We start from the raw sequence: 19,437 nt of genomic DNA, 5'->3' as shown, positions 1-19,437 counted from the left end.
ATTTGCATGACGCAATGCCCGCGGCAGAATCTCCTTGCGCGGATTTTTCCAACAGCCTTACCGAACACGATACACCCGCTTGCTTTCACGCGCGATTGAAGCCACTCGTTTCGAGATCACCCTTTCCCCTAGCTAGCATTACTTTATCGCTTTAGAATCCTGTATTGATGTTACACAATTTAATCCTATATTTAAAAAATTAGATGTTACGAGCATGTACCTTCTAATGGAGGTAATGAAGAAATTAATTTGTTAGTAAAATAAAAATATCATTACTCGAAGAAATAAATGAAGCTCGTCTGAGGAAGGGGGGGAAGGAGAAAAATTGAATCTGAAAAAAAAAAAAAAATTAATAAAAAGTACAAAATGATAAAGGTGAGCAATGTTTTACACATGGGATGCTATATCAGGAAATATACATGATCATGTATGTGATTATTATTTTATACAACAGAATAATTTGTTCCAGCTATTTTAATTGTTAAACTGATTAATCAAAACGTATATATATATTGAATATTAAGTTAAAATCCGCGATTCGGTCCATGTATTTTTTTCTTCTCTTCTGTGGAAAGTGCTTCTTCTAGAAAATGCCAGTTTTCTCGCATATAGCAGGCGGTTATTGATTAATCGAGTTGTTGACTCCATGCTTACAGCGAGCTTCATCGGTGAGTCTTCCGATTGAATGAGCAGGACGCGTAGGTAGTCCGGGGTGTATACTTAGGGAAGGGACACAGGTGTCTCTTTTGAAGCACACTTCCTCCTTTATATAATATGATTACGAGGTAAAACTAAGTTTAAAGTACTGTCGATCGTGTCTTTGTGTTGCGTGAATTTCATCATTGATGACTTTCATTGCTTGTTCAGTTTTCCAAGAAAGACACGAATTGAGTGAGTTTGTACAGCTGATCCTCAGTAAGACACACCTCGTTCACGAGGTTACTCTCTTCTTTCTGAATCTTGCAAGGTTGCACCATTGTTCCATCTACGTTCCAACCCCTTTCAATTGCTACACGACGCGCTTCCTCTAATGTTAAGCCTGTCATTGATGCAAATACGGTTAAACTTAGTGAAGAATAAGCCTTTGATATTAAGGTGATTGCCCTTTCTCGAACATTATCTGAAAAAACAAGCAATAATTGATGCAAGCATCAAAATTATTCCTTTTTTTTATATATAAGATTTCATAGGTATAGTTTTTGCTTTTTAAAAAAATTGAAAAAGAATTTTTAAAAATTCTTTCTGAAAAAAATAAATAACTTTCAAATAAATATACAAAAAAATATTATGATTAATTAGAATAGATACTCTGGCAATATATACCTTTCAAAGCAGCCATAATATCAGAAACATCTTCACTCCATTCTGCATTGAGGGCGACATGAACTGCAGGCCAGTCTCTTTGCCACATACGCTGTCCTACCATCCATATTTGACCAAGTTCTGCATTTCCGCTTTTCAGATCCGTTGGTATCCGCTTCCACAAGTATTTGGCATTGCATCTGCGACGGCGATTTTTCGATCAAACAAAGACAGATCGAAACCTCTCTCGTTCAGGTCTTATAAGGAATGAATTTATGTTGTTGAGGTATTGTTAATAGTAAAAAGCCAAGTAAAAAGCAAATTGTTACAAGCTCTGTTAAAGTAAAAATAAAGACTAAGTTTCTTCAGAAAAATATTTGAACACAAACATTGGAACATAAAATGTAAATTAATACGTACATAAAAAAGATAAATCAATTCAAAGATAAAATTAAATATTAATTAACTTCAATAAATTAATTAAGTAATTGAAAAAAAAAAAAAATTCAATAAATTAATAAATTATATATAATCGCTTTTACATAATTTTTTATGTACATTAAAAAGCATTGAAGCTTGAGCAATGTACATATTATTCATAAAACTAATTAAATATTTATAAAATAATTTTTAATAAAATATTAATACATAAAAAATAATATACAATATAAAGAAATTTTATCATAGATCGAATTTTATTTTATTAAAAATTGAATTATTATTTTTAAAAAGACCATCATTAAATACAAATAAAAATATACATATAAATACATATAAATAATATTATATAGTCATATTTACACAAATAAAACATGATTAAATTTTTGTTTCAATTATTACTTGATATTATTAAGAAGAAAAGGTTATACATATTTCGCAAGTATGGATATATTGTATTATAGATTTATAAATGGCGTCAGTATAATATATAAACAATCATATTAATACGTAAATTTAAAATGTTTTATATTTATCCAATAACATATCTTTCAATCAAAAATATTATTTTATTTTTGATTTAATTAAAATAATGAAAAATATAATGGAAAAAATAGAAATTATATACTCACAGATCGTTTTGATAAAGATATACAGCTAATAATTGAGCATAAGTTTGTGATGATGCAACTCCACCAGGCGCCTATAAAAAAAAAATATTCAATAAATAATATAAAAATAATATATAAAAAATATAATATATAAATATTTGAGAGAAATATTCAACAAAATAATATATAAATGTATAATAGTCGGCATAACCTATATTGAAATCGTTCATATGATGACTTACCTCTAATTCAGCTTTTTCTAATTCATGAAGAAATTTATTCACTTCACTTAACACCATGTTGAAAATTCGTTATTTCCACAATGAAAAAAACGATATTGAAACAATTGTATTAAAAATACGCGGCGGCATTGAAATAATTAACGTCAAACAAGAGATCTAAACAGCTGAAGACTAACACACATTACATTTGCAATTCTTGTATAACTGCGATGTAGATGGCACCACTTTACAAGCAATACTTTTAAAATTGTATTAACCATTTATTTAAAATTAATTTTATTCTAAACATATATATATATATATATATGTATATATATTGAATATATTATGAAATAAAATAAATAATTATATAGATCACTTTTATTTTGGAATTACTAAACAAAATAATTCTATTATGAAATATATATAAATTTATAAAATAAAATATTATTTTTAAATCTTATTCAAAAATTAAAAATCACGTGATATAAAATTTTTCAATAAATACGTTGATTTGATATATTTATTATATATATATATATTTGTAATTTATTGATATATTTGTAAATTAAAATCTCGTATTATTAATTATATATCGTATCGTATAATTAATTATTAATTAATTATGATAATAATAATCATGTCTCATTTGAACAGCATAGTAGTAAATATAATAGTAAATATAAATACTATATTTATTGTAGCATTAATAAAAAAACATTTGATGGAAAACTTTTATATTATACAAAATTTTTATTTAAAATTCACTTTTAAATTTAATATAGATATTTATTCGATATTTTATTTATAAATTCATTAAAATATTATAATAGTAAATATAAATACTATATTTATTGCAGCATTATAACAAAAAAACATCCGATAGAAAACTTTTATATTATACAAAATTCTTATTTAAAATTCACTTTTAAATTTAATATAGATACTTATTCGATATTTTATTTATGAATTCATTAAAATTTCTACTGCACCGTAACAATGTGAATAGATACTCTATAATAGTAGTGATTTATGGTCCGTTACTGATATAATATTTCTGTTGTCACGACTGTCATCGCACTCATGTTAGTGAATGTATACATGAAAATATCCATTGAATAAAATTTTCACATTATTGAAAAAAATGCAAGCAATAATGATTCGTTATTATTGATGCAATTGCTTTTATATTTTAGTACAACCGGCAAAGTGATATAAGCCTAACATGGCTACCGTTAAAGTAACCGAGCAGAAAGTTATTCTGTGCGGAGAATACGGTGTTGGAAAGACTTCTATATTTAGACGTTTTGCGAACAATACTTTTATAGCAAACAACGATCGAAAATCGACATTGGGTCTCGATAATATCGATAAAGAATATGTAGTTGAAGACAGACGAATACGAGTAATATGTTCATATATACGTATATACATATACATATTTATATATATATTCACAATTCTTGAAACCGAATTAAATACGAAATTAATCTCATTTTTTCATAAATATATTTTTATAAATATATATTTTATATGGTACCTAGAAGATTGATGTACATTAAAACTTATATTTATTTTAAATATATAATGTATTCACATTCAAATTTAATTAAATATTTCATTTTATCATATGTTTCAGTTGCAATTATGGGATACAGGTGGTATGGAAAGAGTTGCATCAGTAACATCAAGCTATTATAAATTTGCAGAAGCTGCTATATTAGTTTTTGCATTAGATAATTCAACATCATTTCATCTTTTATCTCAACATTTGCTTGATATTGTTACATATGCTGAAAATGCAAAGATATTTCTCTGTGGAAATAAGAGTGATTTAGAAAGTTCATCTCCACAAGTAACAGATGCAGAAATGGAACAATTTTGGTGAGTTTCATAATATTGATGATTGTGAAATTATTTGGTGAGAATCACAATAAAAATTGTATTAATATAGTATATATAATCTGTACAATGTAATATATACATATGTAATAAAAGAAAATAATGTATATAATATAAATAATATATATTATCATTAATATATTCATTACAGTGAACAATGCCATAATTTAATTTCTGGTATATATAAAACATCCTGTAAGACTGGAGAAGGAATACATGAAATGTTTGAAGATATAGCACAACATTTAGTAGAAGCTAATAGATCACGCATGGAATTGCATGAAATGGACAAAGATAGGTTTAAAATTTCATACATTGATGAAGCTGCTGATCCATCATGTTTATGCTAAATAATGAATATTGGCAAATATATGCTTCTGATGCAACATTTTTATAATAACTTAACACATTGCAATATTTTATTGCAGAGTGTAAAATAACTTTTTGTATCAAGTAATGATAATAGTAAGCTTTTCTATATAGAAAAGCACCATTAAATAAAAAATGGGAAAAAAGGGGGAATATCAATAAAATTTATATACAATTGAAGTTATTTTAAAAATCACAAAATAAAAAATTTTAAATAAACATTTATTACACATTCATAAGTTTTACTTAATTAGTTTTGTTTAACTTATTTATATATATTTAATTCATACTATCTACATATTAGATAGTTGAAAATATGTAATAAAAGAGTCACTAATGTTGAGTCCATTTAATAGATTTCAAATCAATTCCCTCTTCGACCATTTCCCATAATGGACTGTGAAAAATAAGCAATTTAAATATATATTACTACTTATGTATTATAATTAATATTTAAGACTATATAATCTTAATTATAAAAAACGTCCATATAATAATAAATTTATCAGTTTCTCATGATATCGCGCTTTTCATATTCATAAAATTAGAATAATACATATGTGATTTTCATACCAAATAAATATATTATAATTAAATAAGAGCTTATTTACCTACCTCATTTCTCTAAGTTTTTTAACATGTCGAATCGTATTTTCTGCGGTATAATCAATCTCTTCGATTGTTGTAAAACGACCAATACCGAATCTATATAAATAAAAAATAATTAAAAAATAATTATTTTGTTTCAATATATATATATATCATATCATGTAATTTACCTAATACTGGAATGTGCCAAATCTTCTGATGTTCCAATTGCTCTTAAAACATAACTAGGTTCTAAACTTGCACTAGTACATGCGGAACCACTACTTAAAGCAATATTTTTCAAGCCCATTAATAGAGATTCTCCTTCTATATATGCAAAAGATAAATTCACACATCCAGGATACCAAGCTTGTTTATCTCCATTACGTATAACATGCGATAAATTTGACATTATTTTTTCGATTAATCGGTTCGAAAGCATTGTGATATATTTGTGATCATACTAAGGGAAAAAAATAAAATTAATATATTAAAATATTTAGTATATGACAAAATATATGTGTTTATAATTAATATTACCTCCATTTCTGTTTGTGCTATATGACAAGCTGCTCCTAGACCTACCGCTAAAGGTGTTGGAACAGTGCCACTTCTCATACCTCTTTCTTGACCACCACCACTTTGAATTGCTTCTACACGTACTCTTGGTCTTCTTCTTACATATAAAGCTCCAACTCCTAAAAATTCCATTATATTCTATAATATAAAAATATTCCAATAATTTAAAAAAATATAACAAAAATATATCTTAAATATACCTTTTGGACCATATAATTTATGGCCACTGATAGACAACAAATCAATATTCATTTTATTAACATCAATTGGAATTTTTCCTATTGCTTGAGCTGCATCTGTGTGGAAAAACACTTTTTTCCTTCTATAAATTAATAGATAAATTATAAAATTAATAAAATTTATGATTGTATTGAATCTGAATTCATAATATATATTTTTCCTTACCTACAAATAGCACCAATCTCTGTAATTGGTTGTTGTACACCAATCTCATTGTTCACCATCATCACAGAAACTAAAGAGGTAGTTGGTTTAATTGCATCTTCTAATTCGTCAAGATTAATAAGACCATTTGGATTTACTGGAATATAAGTTACATCAAATCCTTCTGCTTGCAAAGCTCTACAGGAATCTAATACACATTTGTGTTCCTATATTAATAAAATTATATATAAAAATAGATTCGTATTATTATTATTAACAATATATTGTTAATAATCCAATGTTATTAACATACTATCTGAGTCGTCACAATATGATTTTTTTTTTCTTTGTAGAACCTTGCAACACCTTTAATAGCTATATTATTAGATTCTGTGGCTCCAGATGTAAATATAATTTCTTTGGTGTCTGCTTCTATTATATTTGCTATTTGCTTTTAAAAATGAAATATTTGATTATCATTTTATTAAATAATTATTTTTTTCAATGAAAGTAATTTAATTAAATTTAAATTATATATGATATTAACTTTACGTGCAAGTTCAATAGCTGCTTCTGATTCCCATCCATACACATGAGTTCTAGAATGTGGATTTCCAAAATATGATGTAAAATATGGCATCATTTTATCTAATACTCTTGGATCCTACATAAAAATTAAAAAGATTTCAATTTCAATGTCAATATTTATAATATAAATCATCAAATCTATTTACTATAGGTGTAGTTGCTTGAGCATCCAAATAAAGTGGCTTGCCTTCTGCAGATCTCCTTTTATATTCATCTGAGAAAATAGCTGAAATAAAAACATATATCAATGTATTAGAATTAATAAAAAATATAATTAATATACTAACACATGATAAACATAATAAACATAATAAATATATACATAATTTTATAAAATAGTATTCTTACATTCATTGTCTACTTCTGATAAATCCTGATTAAAATAAACTACACAACATTTCTTGACACGATGTAAAGAATATAATAAATTTCTTGATGGACGAAACATAATTATTCTTATAACAACACAAGTTTATTTCATTTGTCACGATATAACATGTTCTAACCTTAGATAACGTAATTGTTACAAAGTACAATTTTGTTTCAAATATTACCTATATGAATATAGATATTATATAAAAATTATATTTGTCACTTACAAATGTTTACTTAATTAATGTCTTTTGATAAACTTCATAATTTATTACTTACGAATATTATGTTGGGAAATACACATTTATTCCCAGCGAATACTACATAAAATGATGCAATATATTTTTTGTATATGTAGATATAATATATACCTTCGTTATTACTATTATTTAAAATAAAATTATTATATCCATAGGAAAGGATAAACAAATGAGAGAACAAATATTAAAAAAACATTAATTTATTAAGTACAATAAATGTAAAAAATAATCGCACTGATTTGAATATTTCTATAATTAAAAAAAAATAATTTAATATGCACATGTGTAAGTATTGCGCAAGTAATAAATGTAAGAATAAAAGTCACATTTAAATATATTTATGCAGACAGACAATATAATATGAAGAGACAGAAATAATAATAATCCTGAAATACTGATTAATGTAGCAAATCTATTGACGATCTTTTGATAAATTTAACGAATCGCCAATATCACCACTTTGTGACTGTTGTTGCTTTTTATGAATTGTAGTCATGTCCAACATTCCACTAAACTCAGATTTAGAAATTGAGAGATCTTCTGTTCCTTGATACTCATTCGATCGATTGAGCTTTACGTTATCATTTTGTACGTCCATTTTTTTACGATCAGTCGAGTAATCTTCAGGAGTTGCAGAAAAATTTCTACAAGATTCTGAAGATCCAGAACTTACTTTAAATGGCGATTGAATAGAATCAACTATACTGAAATCATTTGATTTACGTTCGTTCGATTCAATATCTCTTGCAGGAGAAATTTTTCCGATTGGACCAAATAAATTCGCAATATTACGCATATATGCAGACGGCGATGGCGATGATGTTCTCGCAAAATCTGGAATAGGAAATCCAGAAAGTTTTGCTAAATCTGCTGTAGAGAAATTAGCTAATTTTGATAAATCTGAAAACTTAGAAATTTGTTGCGTTATATCAGCTAAAGGGAAATCAGATGTGGACGATCGCGTTTTATTGATACTTGTATCAGTTCCAAGAGCATTGGATATTTTCGAAAAATCAGTAGGTGCAAAATCATAATCACATTTAGCATTTTTTACAGAAACTGTGAGTTCTCCAGATTGAAAACTGGGCATTACTTCTGATGGTGATATATGTTGTTTAGACGAAACATTTCCATCTTTTAATTGCGTAATAGATGCGGAATCCGTACTTATAATATCCTTTTTAATATTATCTCTAGAAGTAGATGGTTGCATCACAAAAGATTTTGATGTAGGTGTAATTATAGCACCATCAGGTTTAAAATTCACAGGTGTTAGGAAGACAGCTGCATTATTAGGTGCAAGACTAACTCCTGGTGGAACTGAAGGAACAAGTGATTCTGAAACTGGTACCAGAGGAAATTTCATAGTCAAAAATTCCGGTGAAGTTCCATCTTCAGAACCAGGACAAATCATTTCTCTAATTATATCCCAGTACGAACCGTTCGATCTATTACGACCTGGTAACTTGGATGCTAAAGAACACTAAAAATATTGAAATATCTTAGTATTAATATTACTTTTATCTCATTTTTTATAAACTTACCCTTAAACGTTCAAGATAAGTCGTATTATTGTTAAAATTGGCAGTAAAATCAATACCTCCTTCACTTTTATAATACTCTATGCATCTTCTCTAAAAGCAAAAATATGAAAAATATATATATATATATATATAAAAAAAAAAAATATTAAAGAGATTTTGCTTTTATTAAATTATTAATTATATAGAATAATGGATTTACAATTTCTTCTAATGTATCTTGAGAAAGAAAATGCTCTTGAGATAATGTATAACTCAAAAGCATTGGTCTTGGGTATTCATGAGGCCGATTTTCGGGAGGCGGTAAGGACCAAAAAACATTAAAATTTGATTCATAACAACTGCCATCCGTATTATAAGGTGCTGAAATTAATATATTTTCTTTGAATTGATGGAATTTAATTATAAAATTCTACATAATAAATCCTGTTATATATATATATATGTAAAAAAAAACATACAGCATATTAAACCCACACATGGTGTATAACCATTATCACTAGGTCCTTTCATTTTAATTTGATAATCTAATTGTGAATCAACATCCCTAAGAGAAGGAGAAGCATGAGATCTAGGATGAGAATGATACCATCCAACTAAAGTCACATGTTTCCATTCCATTGCTCTTGCAATTTCAGTTTCAACTGCAGCTGCAGCTGATTTATCTTTGCCAGAATAACGACATGGAAAAGCAGTTGTTATAGATAAATCTATTATTTTAAAAAAAATAATTTTTAATAATTAAAATTTTGTAATCAATTCTATTGAACATTATAGATATAGTTACTATGTGAATTAATATCCCAATGACCACCTAAATAGCCACAAACTTCTTTATCTGTTAAATGACAATGTAAATCTACCAATAATGCTGCAGTAGTTGTTATAGTAACTAAAAATGGTTGTATTTTTCCAAGTGTACTGAAAGATGTAAGCTCCACCATTGTGCTCATATCCCTGAAAAATAAATAATAATCAGTAATCATATAATAAGCAACTTTCTTGTATTAAACTCTTACATGGCATGGCTTCTTATTCCAAGATTAGCATGTTTTACTGGAACTCTCACTATTTGTATTGGAGGACTTGTTTGAATCTTTTCAGGACTTTCCTCCATAGGTTCTACAATTGTTGCTGTCTCCATTTCTTTCTCTTTATTTTTCAAAAAGTAAAATAGCATCAGGCCATAATTATTGACTATAAACTGCACTACATTGTAGACTCATATATATCACACATAGATAAAAATTAATTAAATAATGAAAGAAATCTTTTAAATAGTACATTATTGTTATTATATTACATGTTATTATTGAAAACCTAACCAAGATTTGAATTTATTGTTATTATTGATAAAAAGATAACAGTATAGTTATAATTCGGATATAACTAGTTACTAGTAAAAATAAATCTAGGTTATTAATAGAGACATATATCGTATCGATGTTGGTATTGCAATGAATTTCAAATCAATGTCTAATAATTTTATTATATGTCTAATAATTTTATTTTGATCGTAATTAATATTATTTAATATAACTATATACGAGTAAAAAACATTAATAATAATTAATTTTCAATTTTTTTAATTATTCTTTAGATAAAATGAATTTATATGAAAGGAAAATTTGCTATTTACATTATAATAAATTACAATTATTCGTGGATTATAAAGTTTAATAAAAAAAAAATATATTTACAATGTACAATTATACGATATTTTTGGTACATATAATAGGTTTGTGAAAAATAAAAAACATATTACAAAAGATGAAATTACGCGGCGTTTTTCTATTAATAAATAAGTGAGCAATAATAATAAGGCACCTCTTAATTCCTAATGAGTATTTTACCTACAACTTGAGGATATTATAAAATTGTTTATGTTATATGCATTTATTGTATAAATATAGTTAAAATATAGTTAAAAATAGAATTATTCGTTGTATTATAAAATGAAGTTATTAAATATGAAGTAAAAAAATATTAACATTGTGTGTAAAAATTATAATTGATTTATGTTTTGATTTTTTGATTCTACAATGCTAATGATCTACTACTTTAAAAATATTATTTTTATGCATATTATAAAAATTTCATATTGGCACAAAGTTTTTATATATTGCATCCATTCATAATTTACATTCTCTGGTCTGGTTCTTGACAATAATCATAAATAGGTATCTCTGGCGGTTCTTCCATCATGAGTTTGGGAGCACAACTTCTTGTTGCAGCTACTACACACAATGTTACAGCTGAAGCAGCAGCTACATGCCAAGAAAATATCAATGCAATACCTTCTGGTAACATTGGCATTGTATGATATACCCTTACTACATGCGCTATCCAACCACCGTGAAGTAATGTTGTACAGGCTCTTAAAAGTTTCAATTCAGGCCACACAAGTTCTAACGTAATAGCCAAAGATGTTGTCCATACTATAAGGGCTAAAATTTTATCAACTAATGCATTGTTTCCAACACTTCCCAATAAGAATAAAAATCCTTCTATGAAAAAACTTTGAGCAAGTGCCAATTTAACTAATCCTTCGCTTACATTATGAGGAAAATAAAAGTTTAAAACATCAACTAGACCAGAAAATGCAAAAAATAAATAGATTGTCGCAAGTACAACTTTTGGTGAAACAGTTCCAACTTGTTGCAGACCACCGGTTAATGTACCAGCTAATCCTACGGCGGTTGCTATTAACTTCAAACTTCCTTCTATAGGATGTCTATTTATAAGTCTTTCACATTTTTCTATAAATCTTAATCCCTTTGTCGCGTGAGGATCATCCCTAGGTCTTAAAGATACCCAATATTTAGCATATTCATAACACCATTTTAAGCCAAAGGCATAAAATATAAAACCAGTAAGAATACAAGGCAAATAGCTATCCATGAGATATATATAAAATTGACTTTCTATTTTTGGATAGTAAATTCCGTAAATTACATAAAATTCGTAAGGATTCTGAAAAAATAGAATGTATATTAATGAATTAGAAAAGTTTGTAATTTAAACATTTTATATATACTATAATATATAATCTAAATAAATAATTTGAAAAGAAAAATAATAAACATATATTTCAAATAATAACTTTTATCTCTAATTACTACTTACTTTATTTCTAATTATTTACTTCTAATACACTGTATGTTGTATCTTGAATGTTTTTTAGAATAGATAGTTACATATACCGATATATTTTGGGTACGGAATACGTATAAAATAGACTTGCAAATCGTTCATCGATTCAGCAAGTGAAATAAGGTTATAAGAAAGAAGAGCAAGTATAGATAAGGAAAGCAAATAATGAGAGAAGGACAGAGATAAAATAAAATAAATGAACGCTAGCGCCATCTTTTGAGTTCTAAAAATACTTTTTAATAAATGAATAAGGTGAAAAATCGTACTGTCAGCGCCATCTCTTGAATACAAAAGACATTTTTTTCACAAACACTCAACAGATGGCGCTGACGCTCAATTCTGCTTTATTCTATTTTACCCTGCCTAGACAAATGTCTATAGCACTCAAGAGATGGCGCTGATGCTTAATTCTGCCTTATTCTACTTTACCCTGCCTAAATAAATATCTATAGCACTCAAGAGATGGCGTTAAGAGTTAATTCTGATTCTATATCTATCTTTCTTTTTCTATTTGCTCTCTTTATCTATATGTGTTTCATTTGCGGCACTCTGGAGATGGCGCTGATTTCATAATTTTTATTTTATCTCTATCCTTCTCCCACTTATTTGCTCCTTTTGTATATACTTTCTAAAACTTCTTAATAGGTTGATTCGATATCTTATTAACTTTAATGTTGTATTTTGTATTTTTGTTGTAAATGTATTTTTTTGCTTAACCTTTCGATTAAAAATCTTAACATTTAAATATATATATTTTTTTATATCGATGTTATATTACATATTTCTTTTATATATATATATCTTTAAAGATATCGTAGAAAGTATTTATACATTAATTATAGCTGGATATAAATATATATATTTACCGTTATTTTTTAACGAAACTGCAATTGTTCTGTAACATTCTACTCATCAAAATTTTTTGCAAATTTTAAAAAATTTTTATTTTATAGAAATTTTGAGAATATATTCTTACTATATCTGCGATGCACATAAAATTAATAACGTTTCGTGCAATTTTTCAGGCAAATTTATTTCGTAAGTCCCTCTCTCGATCGATACACGATTTCAGAGAATATCGATACGCTTTTCGAAATTCAAAGCCCGTTTACTGATGGTATTGCCATGACTTGGGAACGGGCTTTCATGTACGTTTCAATTATCGTTATGTAAATTGACTCAGTTTTGTGATGTGTGTTCTGCATAGGATGAGCATGAACGCGTCCAAGCCTTCAGGGACTATCGATGCGTGTGCAGGAGATTCCAATCGGATAATATCAAGATTTCTCGATTTTCAAATTTTTTAGATAGAGAAATAAAAAGAGTGATGTGTCGTGTACGTACAAAGGGAACGTGGAAAAAAAGATTCATAAAATTATTAATTAATCTTAATTAATCATAAAAAACAGTACAAATCGAAATGTTAACGAGCAATTTCGGGTGGGTAATGCGCATATGATACACCTACCTATTTTCGGGATTTTCTCGAAAAGGATAAATCCAAGGCGGATTATCGCAAGTGGTCCTGTCGCATCTGTCATATACAACGCGTTATTATATTCCATTTCTATACGTGTCTTGCTGTTTCTCCCTTTCCCATTGCCGGGATCATGCTCTATCGATCCGAATCTCGCCGTGTAATCTCGCAATCGGATTATCTCCTCGAACTATGAACGAAATCGAATCACCGGATGCATCGGCGGATAAATACATCGTTGGCCCGATGAAACACATCTTTCTTAATACGGGCGAAACGAGGTAACAAGGAAGCGGAGGGAAGGGGACGATACGGATAAAGAGAGAGAGAGAGAGAGAGGAAGAGAGTACAGAGAGAAAACGATCAACATTCCCTCTTAACCGTATCGACGATATCTTTAACGACGAGACAGTGTCTGATTTCAAAGGGGATAGGTCCATCATCTTGATCCTTGGAAAGCCGCAGACTTGTCGCGCCATAAGAAGCGTACAGATAGCGCACAACACGTTTTTTCCATTTTCATTTGTCGGAACGGTAAAAAAAGGAGCGGAGGGAGGGGGGAGGGAAGAGCAGGAGGAGGAGGAGGAGGAGGAGGAGGAGGAGGAGGGAGGCGAGGGAGTGGGAGCATTGGGGGTGCAATTCATATTTGTCCGTAGGCAGCAGCGGAATTGCACCTTTAATCAAGATTTCTACCAATTTGCGAGCGCCGACGGCGCGAAGACAAAGCCTATTGTTGCCGTAACTGGTTGGGGCTTCAAGTGTTCCAACGCAACGGTGAGAGCCCGATGCGCGTATATACCGGGTGTACCAGGCCAGACGGGATCAGAGAAAATCGTACGATTGATCGGTCGGAAGAGATGTCATCGAGATACATGGTGACATGATTTCACCCACGATCAATTATCACATTTTACGAGAATCGTATCGAATCGTTGCCAACGAAATCTCGAATCTTTGCACCCACCTGATCTTTAAACGCGCGCGTGATCGATCGATCACATATGGAAATGAAAAAGAAAAATTTAAAGAGTCGAGGAATCGATACGATACGTCCTGCTCTTGCTAGAGAAGAGCACGAAAGGAGGGCGAAATTCTTATTTACACGCATCTGGATACGTGAATCGAAAGAAAAATCGAAATTGATCGAATCGAAACAGATTTCGTACCCCGGAATTCGAGCAATCGAAATATGGTACGCGTAGGAGGACAACACCCGTTATCTCCAGAACATACACGCGCCTTCGCCGGTCTCTGTTGGGCCGGGAGTCGAGAAGAGTATTCCGGAGCGGAGGCTGACGCTCAGGGACTGCCAAGCTAGTCGCTTCGCATCCCAGAAGTCCCTACCCCACCATTCGCTTCCGGCTAAGCCCGTTGCCACCGCGTCCCAACCAACTTGAAGCCACTCGTACTTCTGTTTGTGTTTGCTAATTGTGAATTGTCTACTTCTTGCCGGTGGCCCGCGTCTATACGCGAATCCACCGGCGGATAGACGAGGAAGCAGCAAGGATAAAGAAGGCGGAAGGTAGAAAAGAATGGGAGAGGGGGCGGTTCTTGAATCGGAGTAAAAGAGAGCGAGTCGGGGAGAGTGGCGAGTCGAACGCGAGGCAAGACGAAGCGAGGCAAGCTGCGAGCGTGTATAGCGAAGCGTATCGTCTACGGAATGCTCAGACTGAGGAAAAACCATCCCTCCTTCAACCCCCGTAGGCAACGTAGCCCGATTCACTGCTATCCCTTCGTTCCTTACACCCATACTGGCGGACGACCACTCCTCGTTCCTCAACCCTTCGTATCCCTCTCTCCCCCTCCTCTCCCCCCCCCCCCCGATACTCGAGTTTACCTCACTAGTCGCTGCTTGCACGAGTACTACCCACCAAGAGGCACCCGGGAGCAAGAGGGTACCAATTTTTAGTCATCCTCTATGTCCCTCTATATCCCTTTCGTCACACCCCTCTCTCTCTTCCTCTCCCGCTCCTCCCTTTCTTCTTTGCCGAGGAGTAAGATTCACACGCGAATCGTGAATCGAATCGTTCCATTCGTTTATAAGGATCGTTTTAACCCAATCGATAGATTGGGGGAAGAATTTCTTTTTCTTTTTTTTTTTTTTTTTTTTTTCACCAAAGAAGAAACGAAGAGCGATACAACTTTACAGCGGACCTTCTCAACCCCTTTCCTTTCGGGGCGATAATGAATCCGTGGATCCATCTCCTACAGTCCCCACGGCTATATCGCCCCGCCATGAAATAAAACGAGATCGTGGCGCATTGTAAGGAAAATGTGTTGGCACACCCTCCGTCGGATGCTGCCGAGCTACTCGGTCGAAATATACTCCGTCTCTCCAGAGACGAGGGACATATTGTTTGGTTCAGTAATTCCTCGCGTTATTTCCCGTGTTTGCTTTTTATCATTGTAAACTGATATATTGTCCGAGGGGGTAACTCTCTCCCTCGAAGTTTGCCGCGGACGATTCCCTCCTGGAAAGGGGAGGGAGGGAAGGAAACGAAACGGTGAAACGTGGACGCTCTGGACGCGGCTGGCCGCCAATCGAGCCGAGTTTCAACTTCGTGGACCGTGCGGAAACGAGATTACTCGCCGACTCTCCTCGCCCGCTTCGCTCGACCGTGACGCAAATATATCTGACGGAAATATACCTGCACCTGAACGGTAACGCTGGCAAACAATAAAAGTGTGTGTGTATATATATATATATATATAAATATAAGCGGGCGAGAGATCGAAATTGATCGTTATTCATCAGGGAAGATCGCGGAAGAACGATCTCTACTTCCGTTCTGGAAAATTTTTCACTTCCTTTCGACGTGTAATAATATTCACTTGTATCGCACTCGTGTACACGCGCGTGTACGAGTATCGTCGACCGATCTCTCTCCACGATCTCTCGACGAGAATGGAAAACTACCACTGGCGTCGATATCGCGGGAATATAAATTTTCCTTTGTTTTTTTTTCGAGTGGTTGCGTATGACACTGCATGCACTGCATTCGGCCACGCTCGTCGCATGACACGCCACGTGTGCCACCGCCAAACTCGTCGCCAACCAAACAACGAATCAAGCTTTTATATACGTATATACCTCGCGCGTGTTCAGTTTCGTTCCTATAAAATCTCATTCGATATAAGATTCGTAAATAACGCGTGTATCCCTCCATACGATGACGAGATTCCTTCCAGGAGTTAATACTCTCTCCCCTCCCTCTTTAGGATATGCTACTACGCTCCATCAAATTAACCAATTAATTAAATTCCTCCCTTTATCCTCCACCACGACCGCGTATTTAAAATCCGCGTACTTAATGTGTAGCAAAAAAAAAAAAAAAGAAAGGAAAAAAAAAGAAAAGAAAAGAAAAGAAAAGGAAAAAAACATTGCCTGGAAAAATATGCGAGGAAAATACTTTTCCATTTTTGCCGTTCCTTTTTTTTTCCTTTTTTTTTTTTCTTTCTTTCTCCACCCTCCTCTCTATTCCAGCGGCGAGTTTCATAATCCGTTAATCACGGTGGATGTGGAAGAGAGGGTAGGAAACAGGCGCGTAATCTAAGAAAAGGCGTCGGAGCATTGGCGTCAGTAGAAAGTGGTTGTAAGTGAATGAAAGTGGATGCAAAGGTGGAGGTGTGGTTGCTACGAGGTCGTCTGCCTGGCAAAGCTGGCATGATCCGCCACAGAAGACAGAGGTTTGTCTGTCTTTATCAGCCGGCCCAGGTAAAGCCCTCGAAGCGAGCTGTGCGTCTCTACCATCGCCACCCCTCGCTGGAAAAGCCCGGAGGGTGACGGACGCCCACGATTGGCGTGGCTTCCCTCGAACGAGGGAGGACATCGCGCACCCCTATTGGCTCCTCACGAATCCATACTCGGTATTCATTCGCTGCCTCATTCGTCGACCCCTCGATCCAAACCCTCTCTCTCTCTCTCTCTCTCTCTCTTCGTTCCATCTCCTTTCTCTTCCGAACCTCGTCGGCGTGGAGGCTCGATGCAACTCACCCTTCCGTACACCGTCACAGGAATCTTTTCAATGCATTTCACCGCCAGCTTTCACCTTTCCCCGGATATTTCTAAGCAAATATTTTTTTAATAAGCACGCGCACCATTCGCCCGAATATAGTTAACGCGTAGTCCCGATACTCGGGTCTTGAGGGATGGTCTCCTCGGACGCGGAAAAAATTCAAAAATTCCATTCGACACCCCACAGAACTCCCCGAAATTCGAATGATCGACGAACAAGAGCGAAATAAAATTGCAAAACTCGTCCACTCCCTTCTTCCCATCATCATCATCCCTTATCGTAGACGAGGCGAGATCATAGACGCGTAATCGAGCCATTAACACTTCCCGTTCCACGAGCGCGATTCCTCGTCCTCGTCCCTCCAATGGGGAAACGATGGATCGTAATCCCCTGACAAGGTTTGACCAGGAAAGAGAGAGAGAGAGAGAGAGAGAGAGAGAGAGAGAGAGAGAGAGAGAGAGAGAGAGAGATCGATGAAGAGAGTGTCGAACGTCGAGGCTCGTGGTCGTTCCGCCTGCACTTTTAACGTCGTCGCGCTTCGTGTCGCCTCCGTCCCAATTGAATGAGAAGAAGAAGAGGAGGAGGAGGAGGAGGAGGAGGAAGAAGAAGAAGAAGAAAAAAAGGGAGGAAAAAAGAGAAAGAAAATGGAAAAGAAAAAAAAGATTGGGAGGGGAGAGAAAAAGGTAGCCGGAGAGGAAAAGACGAACGATAGCTGGGGGACAGAGCGTGACAGGGATGGAGCATTCCTTGGGGTGTTGCAGCCTACGATCGTGCAACGAGATGGGCGTGTTTTTAGGTTGCTCTTTGCTCCGCCCCTGGTACCGCCCCATTGGTGGTTGCTGTTACCTTCAACTCCGTGACCTCCCTTCACCCTTCCGTCCGCAGCTGAAACCTTGGTTGGGTTTCGCCAGCAGCCACCGCACACACGTCAGCAGCGGCAAACTCGGCGGCTCCAACGGCCAACGGATCGTTCGCGATCTCCGTCGATCATCTGCCAGGGATCATCCCGATCAACGTTTCCATCGCGAGACAAAATTTTCTCCAAGGAAGCGACTGACTCGTCGTGTGATTTCTCGTCGTGTGATTTTATTCGCCGCTATGAGATTATACGGACGGATGGTGAGACCGACATCCGGTCGCCGAACACGCGAGCCTTTGTAATCCGTGTAATCCGTCATTGACAGTGTCGTTTCGTCGGGAAAGCTTCGCCAAGATGCACGCGAATATGGAAGACAGTGGTTGATTTCGAGGAAGAACGGTTCGGGAATCGAATAGAATAGATTCGACCGAGATATCAATCGAGATGGCCGACGTTTCGGGGATTTGATTACTTTGAGATACTTCGAATCTGTCGTCCTTCGAAATGAAAAAGAATTCAAGTTGTTATTTATTCCCCGGAATCTAAATCACCGTTGTTGTAATCACCGAGAGTATACAATTTTTTGGAGAAATTGGACGTTCGAAGTCGACGCGATGAATTCAACGGGGGAACGGGAAGTATCAATTCGTTGACAAGTCAATGACAATCGTGACAATCGTCCTCCCTCGACGATGGAACGCGATCGAGAATAGAAACGGAAGGATCGATCGATCGTGCGATCGTCTCGATAATGTCGACGACCAATCTGAGAGACTT

General features: G+C 33.3%; 5 protein-coding genes across 8 annotated transcripts; 1 reads left to right on the top strand and 4 right to left on the bottom strand.

Moving 5' to 3' along the window:
• Positions 1–456: 456 nt before the first annotated feature.
• On the bottom strand, positions 457–2,762 carry LOC122716119 (COP9 signalosome complex subunit 8). The gene is made up of 4 exons (XM_043938890.1): positions 2,594–2,762; positions 2,373–2,443; positions 1,324–1,502; positions 457–1,120 (listed from the first exon to the last, which is right to left on the bottom strand). Exons 1-4 carry the CDS (start codon positions 2,648–2,650, stop codon positions 864–866), a joined length of 564 nt encoding a protein of 187 aa, XP_043794825.1. The 5' UTR covers positions 2,651–2,762; the 3' UTR covers positions 457–863.
• An 876-nt stretch (positions 2,763–3,638) lies between these two features.
• Positions 3,639–4,896, top strand: LOC122716106 (ras-related protein Rab-6.2). 2 transcript variants are annotated; one of them, XM_043938865.1, is made up of 4 exons: positions 3,639–3,657; positions 3,769–3,977; positions 4,212–4,456; positions 4,626–4,896. In XM_043938865.1, exons 2-4 carry the CDS (start codon positions 3,798–3,800, stop codon positions 4,822–4,824), a joined length of 624 nt encoding a protein of 207 aa, XP_043794800.1. In that variant the 5' UTR covers positions 3,639–3,657; positions 3,769–3,797; the 3' UTR covers positions 4,825–4,896. The 2 variants fall into 2 exon arrangements, with proteins under 2 accessions (XP_043794800.1, XP_043794799.1); XM_043938864.1 differs by lacking the exon at positions 3,639–3,657 and having other exon boundaries at positions 3,668–3,977.
• Positions 4,897–5,044: 148 nt separating this feature from the next.
• Positions 5,045–7,768, bottom strand: LOC122716103 (cysteine desulfurase, mitochondrial). 3 transcript variants are annotated; one of them, XM_043938861.1, is made up of 11 exons: positions 7,634–7,768; positions 7,331–7,536; positions 7,129–7,208; positions 6,942–7,058; positions 6,708–6,845; positions 6,416–6,621; positions 6,211–6,332; positions 5,972–6,129; positions 5,623–5,894; positions 5,459–5,548; positions 5,045–5,240 (listed from the first exon to the last, which is right to left on the bottom strand). In XM_043938861.1, exons 2-11 carry the CDS (start codon positions 7,428–7,430, stop codon positions 5,177–5,179), a joined length of 1,347 nt encoding a protein of 448 aa, XP_043794796.1. In that variant the 5' UTR covers positions 7,431–7,536; positions 7,634–7,768; the 3' UTR covers positions 5,045–5,176. The 3 variants fall into 3 exon arrangements, with proteins under 3 accessions (XP_043794796.1, XP_043794795.1, XP_043794797.1); XM_043938860.1 differs by lacking the exon at positions 7,634–7,768 and having other exon boundaries at positions 7,331–7,618; XM_043938862.1 differs by lacking the exons at positions 7,331–7,536; positions 7,634–7,768 and having other exon boundaries at positions 6,947–7,058.
• An 81-nt stretch (positions 7,769–7,849) lies between these two features.
• Positions 7,850–10,486, bottom strand: LOC122716102. The gene is made up of 6 exons (XM_043938859.1): positions 10,175–10,486; positions 9,943–10,112; positions 9,617–9,865; positions 9,358–9,518; positions 9,159–9,248; positions 7,850–9,097 (listed from the first exon to the last, which is right to left on the bottom strand). Exons 1-6 carry the CDS (start codon positions 10,333–10,335, stop codon positions 8,027–8,029), a joined length of 1,902 nt encoding a protein of 633 aa, XP_043794794.1. The 5' UTR covers positions 10,336–10,486; the 3' UTR covers positions 7,850–8,026.
• A 684-nt stretch (positions 10,487–11,170) lies between these two features.
• LOC122716104 (transmembrane protein 45B-like) lies at positions 11,171–12,425 on the bottom strand. The gene is made up of 2 exons (XM_043938863.1): positions 12,282–12,425; positions 11,171–12,128 (listed from the first exon to the last, which is right to left on the bottom strand). The coding sequence occupies exon 2, from the start codon at positions 12,054–12,056 to the stop codon at positions 11,295–11,297; it is 762 nt and encodes a 253-aa protein (XP_043794798.1). The 5' UTR covers positions 12,057–12,128; positions 12,282–12,425; the 3' UTR covers positions 11,171–11,294.
• Positions 12,426–19,437: the final 7,012 nt, after the last annotated feature.

The sequence above is a fragment of the Apis laboriosa genome, unplaced genomic scaffold (genome assembly GCF_014066325.1).
Source record: "Apis laboriosa isolate Shangri-la unplaced genomic scaffold, ASM1406632v1 scaffold42_cov153, whole genome shotgun sequence".
Lineage (NCBI taxonomy): Eukaryota > Metazoa > Arthropoda > Insecta > Hymenoptera > Apidae > Apis > Apis laboriosa.
This window is presented reverse-complemented; position numbering and strand designations above follow the sequence as displayed.